The sequence below is a fragment of the Stomoxys calcitrans genome, chromosome 2 (assembly GCF_963082655.1).
Source record: "Stomoxys calcitrans chromosome 2, idStoCalc2.1, whole genome shotgun sequence".
NCBI classification, from domain to species: Eukaryota; Metazoa; Arthropoda; class Insecta; order Diptera; family Muscidae; genus Stomoxys; species Stomoxys calcitrans.
The window spans coordinates 70,399,450-70,423,891 of record NC_081553.1 but is presented as its reverse complement, the minus strand read 5'-3'; the positions used below and the strand labels follow the sequence as shown (position 1 = coordinate 70,423,891).

At 39.5% G+C, this 24,442-nt stretch overlaps 1 protein-coding gene across 1 annotated transcript in view; it reads left to right on the top strand.

Annotated features, from left to right (window-relative positions):
* LOC106089393 (octopamine receptor Oamb) overlaps positions 1-23,521 on the top strand; it is a 409,732-nt gene extending 386,211 nt beyond the window's left edge. Inside the window, exon 7 of the mRNA XM_059363782.1 lies at positions 19,901-23,521. Coding sequence (XP_059219765.1) covers positions 19,901-20,850 — 950 coding nt within the window. The 3' untranslated portion in view covers positions 20,851-23,521. The remainder of the gene's footprint in view (positions 1-19,900) is intronic.
* Positions 23,522-24,442: the final 921 nt, after the last annotated feature.

Genomic DNA, 24,442 nt, shown 5'->3' with positions numbered 1-24,442 from the left:
GGGCCTACTTTTTTTATGACGAATTCTAACGGAGAGTCGCATAGCGACGCCTCTTAATAAAGAAGTTGTAATATGGCAGGGTATCTCACAAAATGTTGCCGGAATTAGTAGAAATCATTGCGATGTCCACGCCTTGATTTGAGCCAAGGCGTACGGCGTCATAGTGGGACATGCTTACCTCTGCGCCACGGTGGCCTCCATCATAATCGGTACCTATATGCACTTCAGTCTCTTGTGTAAAGTCTTGAAGAAACTAGACTTCTTAGAAAATTTTTTAATTATATGTTATATGCTCGTCTTCTTTTACTTTATACGGAACAAAATTTTCCTTGAAATATTTATTTTCGACAATTAAAGAGCTTTTAGCGAATTTGATTTGGCCACTCAGTGATTTGGCTTTGAAAATATGTATCAGATTCGTATTCTACTCTAAAATACCTCTTTTTTGAGCCTAATATTGCAATGGTCAGCAAATACTTCCTTTTTGGGGGGTTTAGGGGGGTGGAGTAGCCCCATAGACACTTTTCCCGAACATTGATATCAGATTCGTGCTTTTCTTCCAAACACCTTTCACTTGAGCCCCATATTGCTATGGTCGTAAATTTGTCTTCTTTGGGGTATGTTGGGCGGCAACCCAAACATTTGGCCCCACATCTTCATATCAGATTGGTATTCTACATTCAAATACATTTTATTCAAGTCCCATTTTGCCATGGTCAGTAAATAAGTACTGTTTGGGAGATGTTTTGGGTAATGGGTGGACCCCCACAAACTTGGTCCCACATTTGAATGCCAAATTCGTATTCTACTCGCGTATATACCTCTCATTTGAGTCCCATATTGCCAAGGTCGGTAAATATGTCCGATTTAGGGGTATTTTGGGGGTTGGGGTGGTCCCCCAAACACTTAGTCCGACAATTGGATATCAGATACGTTTTCTTATCTTAAATACCTTTCATTTGAGTCCCATATTGTGGTGATTGGTGTATGTAGATATTTGGTAGATTTTGTGGTGGGGCGCCCCCCCTAGGTGTGTGTGTGTTTCCCAAACATCCCATTGCGGAAAAAATTAGGGGGAAACTAACTTCTCACAGTATCAATTGAGAGCTACCCGTTTCAAATTTAAGCTCAATGATATGGTGACCTCCTGTTTTATGCCGAGTTCGAACGGCGTGTCACTGATAAGTGACAACTCATGGTTGAGAAGTTGTACTTGGCTGAAATATTCACAAATGTCGCCAGCATTTGGTGAGAGGATAACCACCGCTGAAAAATGTTTTAAGGTGTTATCCCCGGCAGGATTTGAAACCGGGCGTTTGGACACGATAGGCGGGCATGCTAGCCTATGCACCACGGTGGCCCCCCTCAGATTCCCCATCCGAAATTTAAATACCTTAATTTTTGTTTGTAGGTTACTATAAGAGAGCACACAAAATTTCGCTTAAATCGCATCACCCATCTCCGAGATCTGGCGTTTTTTGAAAATTAGGGTAAGGGGGAGGGTCCGCTTCCCCTTCAGATATTAAAAAATGTAGTACCCTATTTTCACCACGGGATCATTATGCACCATTAGAGAAAATCGGTTCAGTCGTTTCTGAGTCTATAAGGAAAACACAAACAAACACAATCTGATTTTTTACTAACCACCGAAGGATGGGGGTATATTAATTTTGTCATTCCGTTTGCAACACATCGAAATATCCATTTCCGACCCTATAAAGTATATATATTATTGATCAGCGTAAAAATCTAAGACGATCTTGACATGTCCGTCCGTCTGTCTATTGAAATCACGCTACAATCTTTAAAAATAGAGGTATTGAGCTAATACTTTGCACAGATTCTTTCTTTTCCATAAGAAGGTTAAGTTCGAAGATAGGTTATATTGGACTATATCTTGATATAGGCCCCCTTATAGACCGATCGACCGATATAGGGTCTTAGGCCCATAAAATCCACATTTATTACTCGATTTTGCTGAAATTTGGGAAAGTGAGTTGTGTCAGGCCCTTCGACATCCTTCGTCAATTTGGCTCAGATCGGTCCAGATGTGGATCTAGCTGCCATATAAACCTATCCTCCGATTTAGGGTTTTGAGCCCATAAAAGGCGCATTTATTGTCCGATGTCGCCGAAATTTGGGACTGTGAGTTAAGTGAAGCCCCTTGACATACTTCTGCAATATGGCACAGATCGGTTCAGATTTGGATATAGCTGCCATATAGACCGATCTCTCGGTTTTAGGATTTGGGGCCATAAAATGCGCATTTCTTGCCCGATGTCGCTCAAATTTGAGACAGTGAGTTGTGTTAGTCTCTTCGACATTTTTCTGCAACTTGACCCAAATCGGTCCAGATTTTGATATAGCTGCCATGTAGACCGATATCTCGATTTAAAGTCTTGGCCCCATAAAAGGCGCATTTACAATCCGATTTCACTGAAATTTGACACAGTGTCTTTTGTTAGGCTTTTCGACATCCGTGTCGTATATGGTTTAGATTGGTTTATTTTTTTATATAAGACTACTTAAAAGACCAATATTTTATTATACACAATTGAACAATGACTTGTACTGATTAGTATTTGGTCCGAATCGGAACATATTTCGATATAGCTGCATAAGGTATGCATATGTCACCAGATTTTGCGAAAGGTGGCTTACATATATACCCGAGGTGGTGGGTATCCAAAGTTCGGCCCGGCCAAATATTACGCCTTTTTACTTGTTATATATAAGATTTAAGAAAACTCCAAGAATAATTTCCCTAATTGTCATCATTGTTGGTAATTAACTAAGTTGTTAAACAACTACCTGAAAAGTTTGTCATGGCCTCATATTAAATATTTCACTTGAATTCTAGACATTTTAACATACCTTGTACTAATCATATGTCTATGCTTTTAGTATTCATATGCCTAACAGCACCAATGATTCTTTGTTCTGTTTAAAAAATCCTAAATATTTAATAACTCCCCATAGACACAGTGATATAATATCCTGTATTTAATTTTCTACTCCACACACACACACACACACACATGCAAGCACTCAAACACATAACTACGCTTCTTTATGCCACAACATGCTGTCATTGCTGGTATGTGGATATGTAATAATGGTAGAGCTATTTTTAAAGCAGTCAATCTCAGTCGCCTACAAAATAAACAAACTCGCACACACACACACACACACACACACCCACTCACACTTAGTGGCATATATGATGTGTCGGCAGGCACAGTCTAGGTTCACATGTGTACACAAAGAAGGAAAACGTAATATTATACTTCGTTAAACATTATTCAGGATATGGTAAGTATATGTATTAGAGTGGGCTTCTTTGCAAGCTTTAATACCTGGGAGATAGAAGGTATAAAAAGAGATATTTTATTTTCCTTACCCCTTTTCAATGCTATCATATCTTCATGTGGGGAATTGCGACAATTCCCAAGTCAAATTAACCCATTACAAAATTAGCTTTAACTGAATTGTTTTTTTGTTGGTGGCATAGGCGTTGGAAACAAGGGCACATACAACAGATTTATATAAAACGCAGCCTCAAAAATCAAAAAAATAGCCTTTATTGGATAATACCTTGATATAGCCCCAATTTAGACCGATCACTCGATTTAAGGTTTAAGGCCTATAGAAGCCGCCTGTTTCATATGAGTTCGCTGATATTTGGCTGTAGGAAATGTCTGAAATTTGTGTCGAAGGTTGGCTAAATCGGACAATATCTTTAAATAGCACCCATATAGACCGATTTTCCGATTAAAGGCCTTAGACACCTAAAAAGCGCATTTGCTACCTGATTATGCCGAAATTTGGCACAGGGCGTCGTCCTAGGATCCTCAACATGTCGACATGCATGTCGATGTTTGAAAATTTGCAAATTTTTCCCATGAACATTCCACGAACAGGGGCAAACTTCTCACATATTAATGAGTGCAGTCCGATTCAAGTTTTAAGCTCCTTTTCATAGCCGAGTCCGAAGTGCGACACCCCTTTGGAGAGAAGTTTAACATGGCATAGTACCTCACAAATGTTGTCAGCATTAGGAGGGGAAAACCGCCGCTGAGAATTTTTTTCTGATGGTCTCGCCAGGATTCGAACCCAGGCGTTCAGCGCCATAGGCGGACATGCTAAACTCTGCGCTACGGTGGCCTCCATGTCGATGTTGTGCCCATAAAAAGTACATCTATTGTTCGTTTTCGCTGCAGCGTAGCGCAGTGAATTATTTAAGGGTCCTCGGTACCAGTTTCGAATAGGGTCCCGATCCGAAAGTAACATGCCATAGCCTTTATAATGACCGATTTCCTGATTTAAGGTCTAGGGCTTATAGAAACCACATTTATAGCCCGACTTCACTAAATATCCGGCCCATAGACATACAGATTAAGTGTGAGGCAGTTATTGCGGTTATGAGACTTAAGGCGATGAAAGAATTGATAGAGGATAGGAGCAGGTCGCGGCATAATCGAGGCGACGATAGGAAATCTGGAAGGAAGGGAGGAGGTTACCGGTCGGATACCTGAGATGAACCTAGAGGTCGAGTGTGAGGCACTGCTGCCAGCAGTGGATTGACGGAACCCTAGTTTTGCCATCTGGAAGAGCATGTTACACAGATGGATGAAAGCTGGAGGACAGAGTGGTCCTGGGGTTCTACATTGAGAACCCAGGGACTGAGATTTGTTTTAGACTGCCTGCAGGCGTAGATCCGAGCGATCACGGAATGCCTGAGGTGGTGTGGTACTAACGCGAGGACGTCGAGTGTGAACATTTTTACGGACAGTAAAATGACCATAAGGGCAATAACAACCAGGGCGGTAAGGTCACAAACAATCTTGGAGTGCAAAAATTGCAAATTTTGCCCATGAACATTCTACTAAGGAACAGTGGTAAACTTCTCACATATCAATGAGTGCAGTCCGATTCAAGTTTAAGTTCAATGATAAGGGACCTCCTTTTTATAGCCGAGTCCAAACGGTTTGCCACAGTGCGACACCTCTTTGGAGAGAAGTTTTTTTACATGGCATAGTACCTCACAAATGTTGCCATTATTAGGAGGAGAAAACCACCGCTGAAATTTTTTCCTGATGGTCTCGCCAGGATTCGAACGCAGGCGTTCAGCGTTATAGGCGGCCATGCTAAACTCTGCGCTACGGTGGCCTCCTTGGAGTGCAAGATTGACGCCTTCTCTGACGACGAGATATGCTTGGGATGCCAGGCCATAACCGATTAAAGGGGATTGAAAGAAAAGACGATTTAACAGTGAAGGCCAGTGAACTGCCGTCTATAAACTTGATTAACCCGAAGCCTTTTGGGTCAACGCAGTCCGATTTAAGGACGTGGGCGACCAACGCGCATGTAACACTGTGGAACAGCGAAACAGACGAAACAGAACAAACCAAACGATGATAATCCTATTTGACCCGAATCGTCAGAGGACGAGGTTATTACTAAAAGAGAATTAAGAAAGAATTCAGTATAGCTCTCGGTTTCATAACGGGACACAAAGGACTACGAATTTCCTTATGCGAAGTCGGTGCGGCAAGTGATAGCATGCGGGGAAGATGATGAGACGTTGTAACACTGTAGTACAGTGAAACAGTTGGTAGGACGGCGAAAATCCTATGGGGGGACCTGCATCATCAAAGTACGAGGCTATTACGAAACAAAGTCAGAAAGAATTCAGTATAGCTCTCGGTATCACAAAGGGACACAAAGCACTACGAGCTCACTTATGCAAACTCGTAACACTGTAACACTGTGGAACAGCGAAACAGACGAAACAGAATAAACCAAACGATGATAATCCTATTTGACCCGAATCGTCAGAGGACGAGGTTATTACTAAAAGAGAATTAAGAAAGAATTCAGTATAGCTCTCGGTTTCATAACGGGACACAAAGGACTACGAATTTACTTATGCGAAGTCGGTGCGGCAAGTGATAGCATGCGGGGAAGATGATGAGACGTTGTAACACTGTAGTACAGTGAAACAGTTGGTAGGACGGCGAAAATCCTATGGGGGGACCTGCATCATCAAAGTACGAGGCTATTACGAAACAAAGTCAGAAAGAATTCAGTATAGCTCTCGGTATCACAAAGGGACACAAAGCACTACGAGCTCACTTATGCAAACTCGGTGCTGCAAGTTATAGCATGTGTAGGGCATGTGGGGAAGATGATAAGGCGTTGGAGCATTTCCTATGTCATTGCCCGGCTTTCGCGTCTAACTCTTATAAGACAGCTATGTCTTGTAATTAACCGATTTGAACCATACTTGCCACAGTTATTGGCACGTGTAAAACTTCAGCCAAATCGAATAATAATGGCGCACTCTAGAGGCTCAAGAAATCGGTGTATATGGGAGCTATATCAGGTAATGGACCGATTTGGACCACACTTAGCACAGTTGTTGGCAGTCGAAACCCGTATCGTATGGTGGAGGGTCTAAAAACTCAAAGGATAAAAAAACAATTACAAATGCATTAAGTTCGGCTGTGGCGAACTTTTGATTCAAACCATCATGGATATATTTATAATCCTTTTTTATTATAACTCCACTATACCCATATCCAGGGACGTAGCCAGAGAGGGGGGAGGGGTAGGGTATCGGGCTCAAGGACTTTCTACTAGGTCAGTGGCCACATCATTGAAGATATATGACATCTTTAGCAAATAGTTGGAAGTGAGAGATAGAAATAAGTCATATACGACGCTTAAAGAATTGATTGAAGGAAATGGGTAAAATGAAAATAAAAAACTTAACCCTATATCTAGAGATGAGTTCCTACCCCTTTTATAGGCTCAATACTCTATATCGGAAGATCGGTCTATACGGCAGCTATATCCAAATATTGTCTGATCTGAACCACATTTGACAGGAGTGAGTTGGGGTCTACCAGAACTCACTGTGCCAAATTTCGAAATCGAATGAAAAATTACCAATTTATTGCTTCAAGACTTTAAGTCTGCATATCGGTCTATATAGCGGCTATATATAACTAAATTCCAATTTTATTAGATCAAAAGGTCAAGCTCATATACTAAGAATACTAAAACTAAGACCGTATACTTAATGTGTATGTGTATGAGCGGCACATCCAGAATTCTTTTCAGTGCGCTAGGAGCCGGGGTCCTCTTACTCTCTGCCAAGACAACATTTTCTCTAAACGCGTTGTAACGTCTTTATGTTACACTTCCTCTCCATCACAGTCCACCGGTGAGTAAGTGGGTATTCATCTAGCCTGACAGAACGCTGCTGATTTCACTGGCTGGCTCTTCATTAATCATATTTTTCTGTATAAAGTAGCGGGTTTCAGACTTCTCTATCGCTTAAGAATTTTAATGAAAATTGGTTAAGATTTGGAAATGGGTTCCATATGCCTGCAGAGCCCGATTTACAATTACCGTAGGAACTAAAATTTGATAACAGATCCACACGAAATTTGGAAAAAAATGTGTTCCCTCAAAATTGGGTAGTAAATTGAAAAAGAGTAGTATTGGCTGTTATATAGACCAAACTGCCCCTCTAGGGCCTTCCCTACAAGTTGTGTCATTGCAGATCTTTTTAAAAATTTATTAGCTACGCTACTGCTTGTTTCCTACTCTAATATACCTTCGTTGGAATAATCGAAATCAAATCCTCTGCAAAGGCATCTGCGCTTATTAGTAATCAATAAAAATTACTTTTGGGCCATATCGAAAGGTTTTTGCTTCGATGAAATCCATATGAGTCGATAAGGAAACCACAACAGCAACAACAACGACAACGTTAACTACAAAGAATCGCTAGAATTGCTGGAATCCCTAGGGCTACATAGGGACTAGGAAAATAATAGAAAATTTCACAGTATTAGGCAATTTTCACCAAGGACACAAAGAGCACTAAAGAAACCCTTAGTGCAGGGGTAAATGTTAACTTTTGTTGCAACGGATGAACGGATGCGGGGTTAATGTTAACTTCTGTTGGAATGGATGAACGGCTGAATAAATGAAGTATGGAATGGCTTAAACATGGGTTAACATAACCCCTTTAATAGTTGAATTTTGTGTGAAGGTTAAGTCTCCATGGAGCTGCTATAGGAAAAATTGCGTTTAGCATATCAAAATCACATTTTCAATGGGGCGAAAGGTTTCCAAGAAAAATCTTCTATGCTACACACACTTGGTGAACATGTGCTTTGGCAAAAGGGTTAATAACACCATGGCTATGGCTATGGCTATGTTGTTTTTGCTGTTATTATTATTGTTATTATGTTTTAAGGTTGAACATAACAATAACGACAATAATAGCCATAGTAATAATAATCATAATAACCGGTCGACCAGCCGGCTCCGTATAATTTCAGTTTGTCTTTCTTGGGGGTTAGATATGCCATTCCATTATCGAGAGTAAAAGCAAGACAATTAGGAATAAAAAAATGCATACTTCATGCCTGGGGTTGGTTATCAAGTTTTTCTTTCTTTCTTTTTTTATTTTTAGGTCATTCGTTTTTGTAGTTCATGAACATTTTCCCCCAGAAAAGGGAAACCATATTGTGGCCACAGTTGAATAGTGTGAGTGTCTGGTCTAATTTATGTCAGACTGTTTGTTTTTCCCCCAGTTTGTGTTGCCCATGGCGTGCATTGACATTTCGTTTGTTTGTGGCTTTGACATAATGCCAATGGCAATTATTCCCTTTGACGGAGTGTTAAGGAGAACCAAGCAAATGGGAGCATTAAATTTAAAGTTAGGGGGAAATGTAAATAAACTACAAAAAACTTTAACAACAACAACAGGAAAGTTTATTTTCAATTTTTCTTTATATAATGAGGGAAGAATGCCATGGCTTGGTGCAGGAAAAAGTTGTTTTCAACTTGGTTGGTTACAATTAGTCCGTGTTTTAGTTACTCACTACCATCAAAGCTACCTAAAAAGGTAAATATGTCCTTAATTAATGTTGATGTAAGGCCAAAGAAAGACTAATTGAAAAATTACTACTACTACTATCAAATTTTGCATGAACATTCCATTAAGGAACGGGGGATACTTCTCTCACATCAATGAGTGCAGTCCGATTGAAATTTAAGCTCAATGATAGGGGGCCTCTTTTTTTAATTCCGTGTCTGAACGGCGTGCCGCATAGGGACACCACTTGGTAGAGAAGTTTTAATATGGCAGGATACCTCACAAATATAGCCAGCACTAGCTGACCCGGGCTCGATCCGCTGCGCCTTCTTTTACTTTATATGGAACAAAAGTTTGCTTTGAATATTTATTTTCGACCAATAAAGAGCTTTTAGTGAAATACCATGCTTCGACAATAGTTTTTCGCTTGACTAACAGTTTAACAATATAAGTGCCTTTATCTGAGTCCCATATGATCCCATGTACTTTATTCTTAAAATTCTTCATTTCATCTCGATATTCTCATGATATCTGATTTAGGGGTGTTTTCGGGGGAGAGGTGGTGCTCCCAGATACTTGACCCTGAAAAAATATCAGCATCGTGCTCTTCTCTCAAACATTTATTTAAACCCCATATTGCCATTGGTTTTGAGGGGGAGTTTACAGGATGAGGCGTCCCCCATTCATATGGCCCTAAAATTGGTTATCAAATTCGTTTTCTAATCTTAAATACCTTTCATTTGAGCCACATATTTGCATGGTCGAAAAATATTTTCCCTTTGGGGCTGTTTTAAGAAAGGGGTGATGCCCTAAATACATGGTCTTACAAATTCGTATTCTACTCCCAACTACCATAATTTGAGCCCCATAATACGATGGTCACTAAAAAATTGCTGTTTGTGGGGTAGACCCCCAGAAAATTAGTTCCGAAAATGGGTATCAACTCTTGCTCTACCCCCCCATACTATTCATTTAAGCTCCACATTGACATGGTCGGTAATTATGCCCGGTTTAGGGGTAGTAGTAGTAGTAGTATTTATTTTCATAATTCTTTATGTATACAATGTGTGGTAAGATTTTGTACAATATATAAATAAATACTTAATATTAATCTCTAAGACATGACATATTGTCGTTAGTCTGCATATGGGGTTTTGCTATTGTTATACATATATATACAGATAATATTCAGTTTAATAGTTGAATTCATTTATCAGATTTAGCCTGTATCTCATAGCCATTTTGGTGTATTTTGCAAGCCGTATCCATTCTACAACTGCGCCATCAAGAAGACTTATTACTTCGTTTTCTGTTAATATTTCCTTGTTAAAATATATTTTCCTAATTTCTTTTAACACCGGGCACCGGCCTATGAAGTGTTCCACGTTTTCTATCTCCATTGTGTTGCAGAGCGAACATATTTCGGATCCATTGTTCCTGTATATATTACCATTTAGAATCGTTGTTTCTGTTCTGATCTGTAGTATGCATCTTATGTCTTCGATCTTATATGATGTTTTTAAATAGTTTGCTCCTTGCATAGGATCTAAATTTCTGTATATCCTACTTGTGCTCTGCTTTCTCGACATATATATATTATAATTCTTTACTCTTAGTGCTTGTAGCAGTTTAGTTCCGTTTTCTTTCCAAGTTGTTTTGTTCAGATTGTTTATTGACCACTCAATATCATGTTCCGCTCCCATTTCATTTAGGCGTTTTACCCAGGATAATTTGTTCTGCAGTATTTTCTTTGAAAGAAGAAATGGTAGACGAGATTCGTCGTACTCAAATAGAGTTTTAAACACATATCTTATGTTTAAATCTAGTGTAAATATATGTCCATTTTCGATGGAAGTTTCTAGCATTATGGCGTATGTTGGTATGCAATCTGGGAGATTAAGCATTCTCTTGATGAAATATGTCTGCAGCTTGTCAACTTCCTCAAAGTGTTTGTAACCCCATACTTGCGCAGCGTATGATTGTATTGATCTGCTAACGGCTAGAAAGAGTTTCCACTTAGATTGAAGTGGTACATCCTGTTTTTTTAGAAAGTCGTTCCATGTGCTATTTATACTAGTTTTTGCTGCTTGATTCCTTTTTTCAACATGCTTGCTAAAGCTCATGGATGGTGTTAATGTTACTCCTAGATAACAATATTCCGATGTTATCGTCACAGGATTCGATTTAAATGTCCAGTTTTCATTTCTGGCTATTCTCCCACCTTTTCTAAATACCATAATTTTTGATTTATTTAAATTTACTTCGACTGTCCATAGTTTACAATACTCTTCCAAGTTGTAGATCATTTGTTGTAGCACATTTGGTTCATCGGCTAGTATTACGATGTCATCGGCATATAGAAGTAATCTTACATTTAATCCATTTAGGTTAACTCCGCCTTCTAGAGTGTCATGCAGGTCATTTAGGTACAGAGCAAATAATAGCGGTGAGAGTAGGCATCCTTGTTTGACACCTGACGAAGTATTGAAGTATTCCGACAATTCATTTCCGGTCCACACTGCTGATGTTGTGTCTTTATAAACGTTTTCGATAAATCTTACAGCTTTCGTTGACATGCCTATCGATTGCAGTTTGAATATGAGCGCTTTCCTTGAAATGTTATCGAACGCCGCCTTAAAGTCAACGAAAAAAGCATACGTTTTCTTTTTTTGGCTGAAATTCAAATGTACGATTGAGGATAGGTTATAAATATTGTCAGACGTGCTATAATTTTTGCGAAAACCTGCTTGATACTCATTTAGTATCTTATGTTTCTCCGACCATAGTGACAGTCTTTCATTAAGTATGCCCATCATTATTTTTGCAATACAATTCATAAATGCAATACCTCTATAGTTGCACGACAAGGTTCTATCCCCCTTTTTGAAAATTGGATAAATGATAGTCCTGAGTAATGATTCATCAACACAACCGGAGTCGTACAAGGTATTGAACGTATTCACAATTTCTGCCAATAGATCATTTGGTGCATTTTTAAAAAATTCGTATGGCACTCTATCCTCGCCAGGAGCCTTATGGTCTTTTGTTTTACTCAAAACTTTTTTGACTTCCGACAGTGTTATTGGCGTGTCCAGCTCGTGATAAAATTGCAAATTGTGTGCATATTGGATGTCTGATTGCTCTTGGTGAGGATTTAATAGATTTTTGAAGTGCGTTTGTAGATCTTCTGCAGAAGATTTAATTTCTTGATAGTAGTTCGTGTTTCTTATTTCTTTGGCAATTTTCCACCACTCTTTGCTATTTTGCACTCTTTCTAGGTTGCTTTCTATGATTTTATAGTAAGAGTCTTTAGCTTTTTGACAGATTTCCTTATATTTTTGCCTTTGATCCCGATACTCCAGTCTATTTTCCTCGCTACTGTTGGCCCTGTATTTCTTGAGTGTGGCCTGAACAAGTATTCTTGTTTTATGGCACGTTATATTAAACCATTTTTGTTTTGGAGTGAATTCTTGGCTTTTTACACTTACATCATAGTGAGCCTCTTTTATTATCTTTACTATGTCTCCGCAGGTAAACGATATTGTTGTTTGTTTTCTATCTTGTAAAACTGATGATACTTTGGATTGGTATTTTGCTAAACCTTTGGGGTTCCAATGCAATTTAGGTAAAAGTTTTGATTTGTTCTCTTTTGTAAGCATTTTCAGAGTCAGAATTATTGGAAAGTGGTCTGACCACATTTTATCATCTACATTAAATTTTTCTACAAATTTCAAAAGATCTTGACTGACGGCACATATATCGTTAACTGATTCGCCAACGCCACTAACAAACGTAAACTCTCCATTTTCATCACCCGCCGTCATACCGTTGATAACAAACAATCCAGAGTCATAGCACAGGTCCAAAAACTGTCTTCCTCTGTTATTTATAATAATATCCTTGGACTTTCTTTTCTCAAAACCTGCCGAAAATTCTTCTTTATATACCTCATCTAGGAGTATCTGCATGTTCCCAATTCTGACGTTAAGATCTCCAATGACTATTGGATTTACAACTTCACTGTGCCGGGTTACATTTTTTACGATTTCGTCTGTTTCTTCCCACATTGCTGATCTCATATAGATAGGTATAATAGTGAATGCCGTGTTTTGAGTTTTTATGCAAATAACACACATATTCTCTATAGTTTGGAATGTACTATTGAAACCCTTTATCCGCAAATCCTTTTTGATTCCCAGAAAATATCCTCCTATACCTCTTCCGTAATTACTTTGTCTCGTAGCTGGTATCCATTTCTGCTCAAACTCTCCGAAGTAAATTTTAAAGCGTTCAAAGCTATCAGCGCAGACATGGGTTTCTTGTAAAGCAACGATATCCATAGTTTTTATATAGGCAAAGAAATCTGCAAATAGAACCTTGTTTGCTAGGCCATGTATGTTATAAGACAATATTTTTATGTTTATAGGATAACTTATATCTAAGTCTTTAAAGGTACACACATTGTTTCTTATTAGTTTTTTTGATTCGATTTTTGAAGCAATTGGTGATAGTTTAAACTCACGTCTTCGATGATTTCTCCATATAGTTCTTTCAGTATATCTGCTGCTTTCTTATCTCCACTGACAAGTATTTTGTTGCTATTCCACGACATCCATTGCGTACCAATCTTAATAGACGAATTTTTTACCATCACTCTGTGAGTTTTGCTTTTCAATAAAATGTCAGTTTTCAATTGCATCATAACTTTTCGATCGACCTGTTGATTTTCATTTAGATCCCTTTCAATTTTTACAGTTGATCCTGCCAGTTTCACAGTGTTTTTGAGTATTAATTCAGCCATTTCTTGATTTTGCATCTCGGCTACAACTGATATTTTGCTGTTAGAAGCCGTGTGTATTACCCTAGCAGTGGTCACTAGTACATTGGGTAATTTTAGTACATTCTTGCATATATTCTGAACAGAATTAATGGGGGTACCTTCTTTAACTAGACCCCTAAATATAACATTTTTGCGTCTTCCATGGTCAACTAATCTTCTTATTTGTTGTTGATCTTTTTCTCTTTCTAATTTAAGCTGATTTATTTCCTCCTTCAATTTCAGATTTTCGTTTTTTAGACTCTCAACTTTAATGTCAATATCTGTTATGTGTTGTTTAAGATCTTCAACATCAGTTTTTGTACAAAGAGTTTTGATCTTTTCATCCATAACTGCTTCCATAGATTTTTGCATCATAATCATTAATTCATTTACCTCAATATTTCCTACAAGGGCAGTCCTTTTAAAAGCAGTTGCTTCCTCTGGCGATGTTTCCCGTAGTGTTCTCTTCGGGGTATTCATTTTGTTTTGTTTTATAACGTATTTTTTTCGAATGTTACAAAAAAAATTGGTACTTTAGTTTAAGAAGGCCGTCTTAACGTGTGAGCCTGGTTTTAGAAATGTTTTGATGTGTGAACGCTCTATATTGGTTAATGTTGTGTAGTCTCGGCCTCTACCTTTTACTGACAGATGTTTCACGTGGCGGCTAGATCAGCTGTAGTTGTTTTGATTCTGACCTGGTAGACTTTTCTTAGCAGCAACCGGTTAACATATTTCCAATAATTTCCAATGTTTTTTGTGGTATTATTAAGATTTCAATTGGATATTTTTGAAAAAAGTGGTTGAATTTGTTACCAAGGCTGCTCCCTTCACCTTCAGAGCCTCAGCAATCAACGATCCATCAATACAAATGCAAGCTGATACTATAACGGCGTGAAATCCAACAATTACTTAGAAATTTGTATGAGCGGTATGTAAGCACGTATGTATAACTTAACAGCGTATCTTATATCTGGTTTAGGGGTATTTTGGGGATTGGGGTGGTCCCCCAAACACTATGCCCGAAAAATAATTCCGCAACTTGATCTATTCTCTATATATATCTATATATGATTTATTTAAACCCCATATTGCCATTGGCCTCAAAATTGGATATGAAATTCGTTTTCTAATCTCATTTAAACTCCTTATGGCAAAAGTCTGCAAATATGTCCGGTTTGGGGTATTGGCCCTAAAAACTATAAATATTTAGTTCCACTCTCTTTAAGACCCTAATTGTCTTGGTGAGCAAACACGCCCAATGGGGGGTTATTATGGTGGTGAGACCTCCCTTAGAGAGTTGGCCCCTAATGTTGATATCAGATACGTGATCTACTCCCAAATACCTTTAATTTGAGCCCCATATTTCCATAGTCAGCAAACATAACCGGCTTGGGGGGTGTTGTGGGGGATGGGCGGCCACTCAGTGAGTTGGCCTTGAAAATATATATCTGATTCGTGTTCCACTTTAAAACCCCTCTTATTTGAGCCTCATATCGCAATAGTCAGCAAATACATACTATTTGGGTGGTGTTGTGGGGGGGGGGGGGAGGCCATAGACTCTTTTCCCAAATATTGATAACAGATTCGTGCTTTACTCCCAAAGACCTTCCATTTGAGCCCCATATGGCTATGGTCGTAAATTTGTCCCCTTTGGGGGATGTTTTTGGGGAGAGGCGGCCCCCCAAACACATGGTCCCATATTTGGATATCAGATTCGTATTCTACACTCAAATACCTTTTATTTAAGCCCGATATTCCCATGATCAGTAAATATATCCGATTTAGTCGTGTTTTGGGGGTTGGGGTGGTCTCCCTATCACTTGGTCCGACAATTGGATATCTTACAAGTTTCTTTTCCTAAATACCTTTAATTTGAGTCCCATATTGTCGTAATTGGTCTAAATATATGTTTGGTAGGTTTTAGGGTGGGCCAGCCCCCTAGGTGCCCCATCCGAAATTTGGATACCAAATTTTTATTTTTATTATCGCTTAAATCGCATCACCCATCTCGGAGATGTGGCGTTTCTGAAAATTAGGGTAAGGGGGAGGGTTCGCCCCCCCTTCAGATATCAAAAAATGTAGTACCCTACTACAGCACCACAGGGTCGTTATGCGCCATCTGTAAAAATTTTAAGAAAATTGGTTCAGCCGTTTCTGAGTCTATAAGGAACAAACAACCAAACCTACAAACACAAACACTGCTGAAAAATGTTTTGATGTTAATGCCGGGATTTGAACCCATGCGTTCGACATCATAGGCGTATTAACTAACGTCTGCGCCACGGTGGACTTCCATTGAAAAACTAAAAAATAGAATGCACAAATAACCAGATTTTGCCCATTGTGATACCATACTAATAAAATAATTGTAGGGGAGAAAGAGCCGTACCTTGAAATTTCATTGAAATCCGATTAAAAATGTTTATTCTATGAACCCAAGACAACTCACTGCTTCAAATTCAATCAAGACCGCAAATTGTTAGATTGGTAAATATGGCAACTATAACCACATTTGGCACATGTGCCGAGCGTCCCAATTCAACTTACTGTATACAATTTCGAAGAAACAAGTCAAAACGTGCTAAATTGGGACAGGCCGAATCTTAAAATTCTGCTAAAAATGAGCACAAATCTGCAGAAATGTTACGTTAGGCTAGGGTACGGATGTTAATCCGGCCCATGTCACTATGGACATACACCTCAGGCAGTAGTCGGCTTGTTGTGCGCAATAAATACTAAAAGAAACCTCGCGAAATAAAATCTAAGTCAGGAATTCCTTGCTATTTACACTATTCCTAATTGCTTTCCATACCAAGACCTGAGTTGGTTCATATCTGCATTTATATCCTACACCACTACTGTGGGTATTATATCTTTTTGCATTTGTTTGTAACACCCAAAAAGAAGAGAGAAAGAAATACCGATGGACTCAGAATCACTTTCTGATTCCGTATGTGTGTCTGTCTGTCAGTCTGTCTGTCCATGTTAATTTTTGTACAAACTACAGGTCGCAGTTTTCATCTGGTCATCTTCAAGTTTGGTACAGGCATGGTTTTCGGCCTAGAGATGAAGCCTATTGAAATTGGAAAAAATCGCTTTTACAATATCTCTCAAGTTTCCTCGAAATCGGTTCAGATTTAGATATAGCTCCCATATATATGTTCGTCGGATTTGGACTAATATTGCAATAAATTGGTCATTTGTTAACCGATTCTCTCGAAATTTGGCATGAAGGATTTTCTTATGACTCTCAATATGTCTGGTGAATTTCTTTGAAATCGATTCAGATTTAGATATAGCTCTCATATATGTATTTCGCCCGATTTTCACTTCTAGGGTCACTGCAAGCGCATTTATTGACCAATATTGCCAAAATTGTATACACCACTTTCCTCGATGCCTACCACAATATCTAAGAAGTTAAGTCAAAATTAGTTCAGATTTAGATATAGCTCCCATATATATGTTCGTCCGATTTTGGCTAATTTGCAAAAATTTTGCCATTTGTCAACCGTATTTAATACAGTTTGAACATATTTGGACAAAATTTGATACGAATTGTTAAATAATCCATTGGAAAACATCCGCCAAGGTCCATCAAAATTGGTTCAGAATTAGATATAGTTCCCACTTTGTACCTATAGTGTAGGTGTAGGTCAGGTGTAGTCAGCTCCGTCGACTTTTGACTTTCCTTACTGGTTTATCTGTTAGGTTAGTTTCAAAAGAGGGTGCGGATATATATCCGCCCCATGCCACTATGGACATACACCTAAGCCAGAATTCGGCTTGTTGTGCGCTCTAAATACTAAAAAAGGTAAACTCGAAAAATAAAAATCAAAGGAATTCCGTGCTACTTACAAAATCCTTAATAATTGTCCATGCCATGCATCTAAGTTGTGTCTCCACCTAAGTGACAGTATCTGCTAGTCGCGAAAGCCGGGCAATGACATAGAAAATGCCCCAACGTCTTATAATCTTCCCGCATGCCCTACACATGCTATCACTTGCCTCACCGATTTTACATAAGTGAGCTCGTAGTCCTATGTGTCCCGTAATGATACCAATAGCTATACTGACCTCCTTCTTACTTCCTTCCAGTCATAGCCTCGTCTTCTCACGAGCTGAATCTTCCCACAGGATTTTCGCCGTCCTTCCGACTGTTTCGCTGTTCCACAGGGTTACATGCGCATTCGCCGCCCACACCCTTAACACGGACTGTATCGACCCGAAAGGCTTCGGGTTAACCAAGTTTATTGACGGCAGTTCTCTGGCCTTCACCGCCAAATCGTCTGCCCTTTCATTTCTCCTTACTCCGCTACGGCCCGGCATCTAAACGATGTGGATCGTGCCATCCTCAGAGAAGGTTTAACGCCTCCTTCTTACATTCCAACTTTGTTCGCGATTTTACCGTACTGAATGTTATTGCCCTTATGGCTTGTTTACTGTACGCCTGCCGAATTATGGTCGGGCAGTCTAAAACAGGTCTCAGACCCTGGGTTCTTAATGTAGACGCCCAGGTCCACTCTGTCCTCTAGCTTTGATCTTCCAGATGGCAATCCGTCAATCCAAGACTGTGCCGCTGGCAGCAGTGCCTCGAACTCTATCTCAAGTGTCGTCTCAGGTATCCGATCAAAAATCTCTTCCATCCCTTTCAGGTTTCCTAACGTCGCCTCGTTTATATGGCGATGGTATGAGCTGCTCCTATCCTAAATTCAATCTACCATCGCCTTAAGTGTCATAGCCGCAATGGCTGTCTCACACTAAATCTGTTTGTCCTACCTAGTAGGTATGGTCCTCATCGCTCCACCTATGCCAGGATAACATGTTCTCTGAACCTGTTGTATTATCCTAATATTGCACTATTTCTCCATAGCAGTCCACCAAACTACTGAGGCGTAAGTAAGTATTGGTCTTGTAGAGTAGATTATCCTCGGATTCAGGCCCCATTTCGGGATCTCGGCCCGTCTACGTAGTGCTCACCATCTTCGAGCCTTCTCAGTACTGAATGTGACATCTCCAATTCAGTTACCTGCCCAAGATCACACCTAAGTATTTGACCTTGTCAGATATCAAAATGGTTCTATTGAGGAAACGTGGTGCGTCAAAGTGACCCACATTCGTCTTCCACGTGAACAGGCAGATTTTTATTCTTCTTTGGGTTAACATTGAGAACACTAGGTCTAGCCAAGTCGTGTGCCATCTGCAATACCCTTTCGGCCCTTCTGCATAGCTGGTTCGGATCCCTATACCTTTGAAGTATTTTAACATAGTCCGCGTAGCAGACTGGTTCAAATCCCTCATCAGTCATCATCCTCATAGGGGTGGCGATAAAATGTCCCCCTGTGGCGTGCCTTGTGCCACTTTGTTCCTTATTTTCGTGTCAACTGACACACAATTTACCCCCTGTTCCCTAGCATATAGTCTATCGAGTCTCTAAGGACCGGGTTCACCCGATACTGGTCTAAGGATTGGATCAGAGTGTCGATTCGCGCATTGTTAAAAACAAATTCTGTTATGATAAGCTTTCGATCAACATCATCATTCCAAGATTTTGGTGTTTCCGTGGGTCCTGTCGTATCATGTGGAAAATGCATTTTCACCAAAAGGCATGTCCTCAATTGTTTCTGCTCTCACTCCCATGTAAATTTGTATTCTATCCAAAACACCGTCCATATGAGTTCCATATTATTCCGAACAGCTGCTGGAAGTGTTTTCAAAGGGTGGACCTGCCCTGGACATTTGATCCCAAATTTGGATTCAACATTCTTACGCCACTCTCAAATACCTGTCATGTGAGTGCCATATTGTCGCGATCCATCGACGTTTTCATTTAACGAATGTTTTGATGTGGAGTTGCCCATACTGTTCCAATTCCACCACAGGTCAAAAGAAAGGATGCGTGCCCCATATATGCCCTGCCAGTCTTAAGGAAGTTTTTTCTTAAATTTCTGCATTTAATTTTAATTTCTTAACACTAATGGGAAAACTAGTTTTTGCTACCAACATACACTCAGATCTGCTAGAAATAAATACAAAAATTGAAAACCATTTCAAAGCTCTTGTCACCTGCCAATCATTTTCTTAATATAGTTACCTCACATGCATTTCACTAATAAGGCTTATTATCCTCCATCGTTTTTGCCAACTAATTCAATTGTTTCTCGTTATCTTTGCCTGTTTTGCAGGTTCCAAAGGAATTGGATCACGTTTTGATGAGCAACGTTTAACACTGAGGATACATCGTGGCCGTGGCTCCAATCAGCATGAATCAACGCACAGCAATGGCAGCACCCAAAGCACCACCACAACATTGGGCACTCCATCGCCCGAAAGGATGAGCAAATACTCGACGCGTCGACTGCACAATCATGACAAAATAAAAATATCCGTTTCGTATCCATCCAATGATAATATATCGGAAATGGCACAACATGTACACGATGCGGGTAATCACAATAGTCATGGTCACGAAAGGGGGCGCACTGCATCGGCCAGCGGTGGCAACATGCTGTTCGCTGTCCATTATGGCTCACACAATGGACGTGACTGCACCGAGACTCAATTGTATAGACATCAGCATGGTGGCAACTGTTACCTGCAGGTGGGTAAGTCAATGCCCGATATGATGCGGAGGGCTTCGAATGCCAGCGATACGAGTCATCAATTGATGTCCGGCCAGCGTCCCAACAAAAAGATGGGCAAGCGCAATATAAAGGCTCAGGTTAAGCGCTTTCGCATGGAGACCAAGGCAGCCAAAACGTTGGCCATCATTGTGGGCTTGTTCATTTTCTGTTGGCTGCCCTTCTTTACCATGTACATCATCCGGCCCTTCTGTGAGGATTGCATAGATCCGTTGCTCTTCTCCATACTCTTCTGGTTGGGCTATTGCAATTCGGCAGTGAATCCCATGATATATGCGCTCTTTTCCAAAGACTTTCGTTTTGCCTTCAAACGCATCATATGCAAATGTTTCTGTTCGAGTAAGTCCATAAATCTGAAAACGTCAAGGCGTGGCAGTGATATGTCAGCCATACGCATAAGGGGTCGAACGCCCAGCATTACACCCAGTGCGGCCGCACACTCGTTTGGCGACGAATCCGAATATCATCCCTCGGAACATAGCGAACACAGATGACCCTCATTCGGACCCACCAATTCCACTTCGCAGAATAGTTTGGGGGTCCGAAAATCGAGTTTAAAAGTTCCCGTCTACGAGATATGCCATCCGTTGGTCATGGACATGGGCAGCGGCAGTGGCAGTGGCGGAAGTGCCAGCAGTGGCAATGCCAATGGTAAACGCACCCCATTGTAGCCCTTGATTGAGATGCAATGCTTTAGCAGTGGCACTGGAGGAGCATTAGGGGCAGCAGGAGGGGGAGGAGGAGGAGGAGGAGTAGGCAGTGCCGAAGCTACAGCAGGAGCGAGATTAGCCGTACCAGGCCATAGACATAGTGTTAGGATTAAAAACTGTAAAGAAACTACAAACAAAAGGGGCAGGGCAATACGCTTAAAGTAAAAATCAACAAAATGTAGAACACTACAACTACATGTAACCACTACATACGAAAACAACAGCAACAAAAAAAAAAACAACGTTGGCCAACTTGTAAAACCAATAAACCAACACAAACGCAACTGCAAATACAAATACAAATACACAATGCAAATAAGAAACGCAAACTTGACTTCATTAATCACGAAAGCGTTTAATTAACTAAGTGAACTTAATTAGGAAATTACTTTTTAAGGGTTAAACACTACTCCTCCCGTTTTCTTTCCTTCCTGCCTATACTCGTATGTTATCCGCACATGCATGCGCGTGGGTGAGTAGGAATGTTTTCGGGAGGCTGATGGTGTTTTAATTTTAAGTGAATTTGCAATAAAATTGTTTTATGGCTAAACTATTTATTACCCCTTTAACTTTATTAAGACTTATAACACCACTCTTGTAATATTTAAATAAAATACATAAAACTCTTAAATAGGGAACATTGTTGTTTAATAAGGCAAATAATAAGACTTTAATATACACAAAAGTATAATAATTTAAGTTGGGTTGTTAAATTAAAATTAAAATTTGTTCATTAATATACACACGCTTGTGAAGATGCTATGCCATCTTTAATTATACCCTACACCATAGCGGGGGGGTATACTAATTTCGTTATTATGTTTGTAACTACTCGAAATATTCGTCTGAGACCCCATAAAGTATATATATTCTTGATCGTCGTGATATTTTATGTCGATCCGTCTGTACGTCCGTCTGTCTGTCCGTCCGTCTGTCTGTCGAAATCACGCTATCTTTCGAAGGAGTAAAGCTAGCCGCTTTAAATTTTGCACAAATACTTCTTATTAGAGTAGGTCCGTTGGGATTGTAAATGGACCATATCGGTCCATGTTTTGATATAGCTGTCATATAAACCGATCTTGGGTCTTGACTTCTTGAGCCTCTAGAGGTCGCAATTATTATCCGATTTGCCTGAAATTTTGTACGACGGATCCTCCCATGACCATCAACATACGTGTTTATTATGATCTCAATAGATCTATAGCCTGATACAGCTTCTATATAAACCGATCTCCCGATTTTGCTTCTTGAGCCCCCACAAGGCGCAATTCTTTTCCGATCTTGGATCTTGACTTCTTGACCCTCTAGAGTGCGCAATTCTTATCCGAAAGTAATGGAATTTTGCACGACGTGTTTTGTTATACTATCCAACAACTGTGCTAAGTATGGCGCAAATCGAATGATAACCTGATATAGCTGCCATATAAACCGAACTGGGATCTTGACTTCTTGAACCTCTAGAGGGTGCAATTCTCGTCCGATTTGCCTGAAATTTTGTACGACGGATCCTCCCATGACCATCATTATACGTGTTTATTATGATCTCAATCGATCTATAGCCTGATACATCTTCTATATAAACCGATCTCCCGATTTTGCTTCTACAAGGCGCAATTCTTATCCGAATGAATTGAAATATTTCACAATGACTTCTACAATGTTCAGCATTCATTTATGATCCGAATCGGACTTTTTACTTGTTGAAACTACTTTCGATTATATGTTTTAATAACCTGTTATAAACCAAAATAAGTAAAAAGCCATTAAGTTCGGCCGGGCCGAACTTTGGATACCCACCACCTCGGGTATATAGGTAAATTCCATTTCGTCACAATCCGGTGAATATTGGATAACTAAAGCACCCAAATTCAGCACGGATATATGTCACTATTCAATTTTGTAGAACAAAATATAGGCAGATATATCCAATTAAAATCGATCTGAACCATATTAAGGTCGGATATCGCGAGGCTCAGAAAAACTCACTGTTTTAAATTTCAGCGAAATCTGGTAATAAATAAAGCTATTGTGTGCTTCGGTCCATATGGGGACTATATCTAAATAAAGTCCGATCTGAATCATATTTGGGTCGAATGTTGGGAGGTCTGAACCTACTCACTGTTACAAATGTCAGGGAAATCGGGTAATAAAAAAAGCTTTTATGGCCTTCAGACCCCTTATCGGGAGATCGGTCTATATGATAGCTATATCTAAACATAGTCCGATCTGAACCATATTTACTTCAGATGTTGAGAGGCTGAAAATAACCCACTGTTTTAAATTTCCGCGAAATCGGGTAATAAATAAAGATTTTATGACCTTCAGACCCTTTATCGGAAGATTGGTCTACATGGCAGGTATATCTAAATATGAACCGATCTAATCCATATTTAGGTCAGATGTCGGGAGGCTTAAAATAACCCACTATTTCAAATTTCAGCAAAATGGGATAAAAAATAAAGCTTTTATGGCCGTCAGATCCTCTACCGGGAGATCGGTCTATTTGGCAGCTATATCTAAATATAGTCCGATTTAATCCATGTTTACTTCAGATATCGGGAGGTTCAAAATAATCCGCTGTTTTAAATTTCAGCGAAATCGGGTAATAAATAAAGTTTTTATGACCTTCAGATCCTCTACCGGGAGATCGGTCTATCTGGCAGCTATATCTAAATATGGACCGATCAAATCCATATTTAGATCAGATATCGGGAGGTTCAAAATAACCCACTGTTTAAAATTTCAGCAAAATCGGATGAAAAATAAAGCTTTTTTGGCCTTCAGACCCTTTATCGGGAGATCGGTCTATATGGCAGCTATATCTAAATATAGTTCGATCTGAGCCATATTTGGGTCAGCTGCCTGGAAGCCTGAAACCTCACCGTTTGAAATTTCAGCAAAGGCGGATGAAAAATAAAGTTTTTTATGGGCATTAGACCTTTTATCGGTAAATCGGTCTATATAGCAGCTATATCCAAATGTGGTCCGATTTGGCCTGTTCAAGAACTGAACCAGCGTGCATCAAAAAGACGTATCTGTGCCAAATTTCAGCTCAATATTTTAACTTTTTAAGTCTCTAGAGAGATTACAAGAGACGGAAGGACAGATGGAGAGACGGACAAACACACGGACATCTTTAAATCGTCTTAGAATTTTATGACGATCCGAAATATATATACTTTGTAGCGCCGGAAATTGATATTTCGATGTGTTGCAAACGAAATGACTGAATGAATATGCCCCCTATTCTACGGTGGTGGGTATAAAGCGGATTTCAAAAAATTTTTCTTCAAAATGTTTTTAATAGGTTAGGCAAGGTTCATTTTGAAGTCTTATCACATATAGAAATACGTAATTTAGAGATAAAACATTTGGA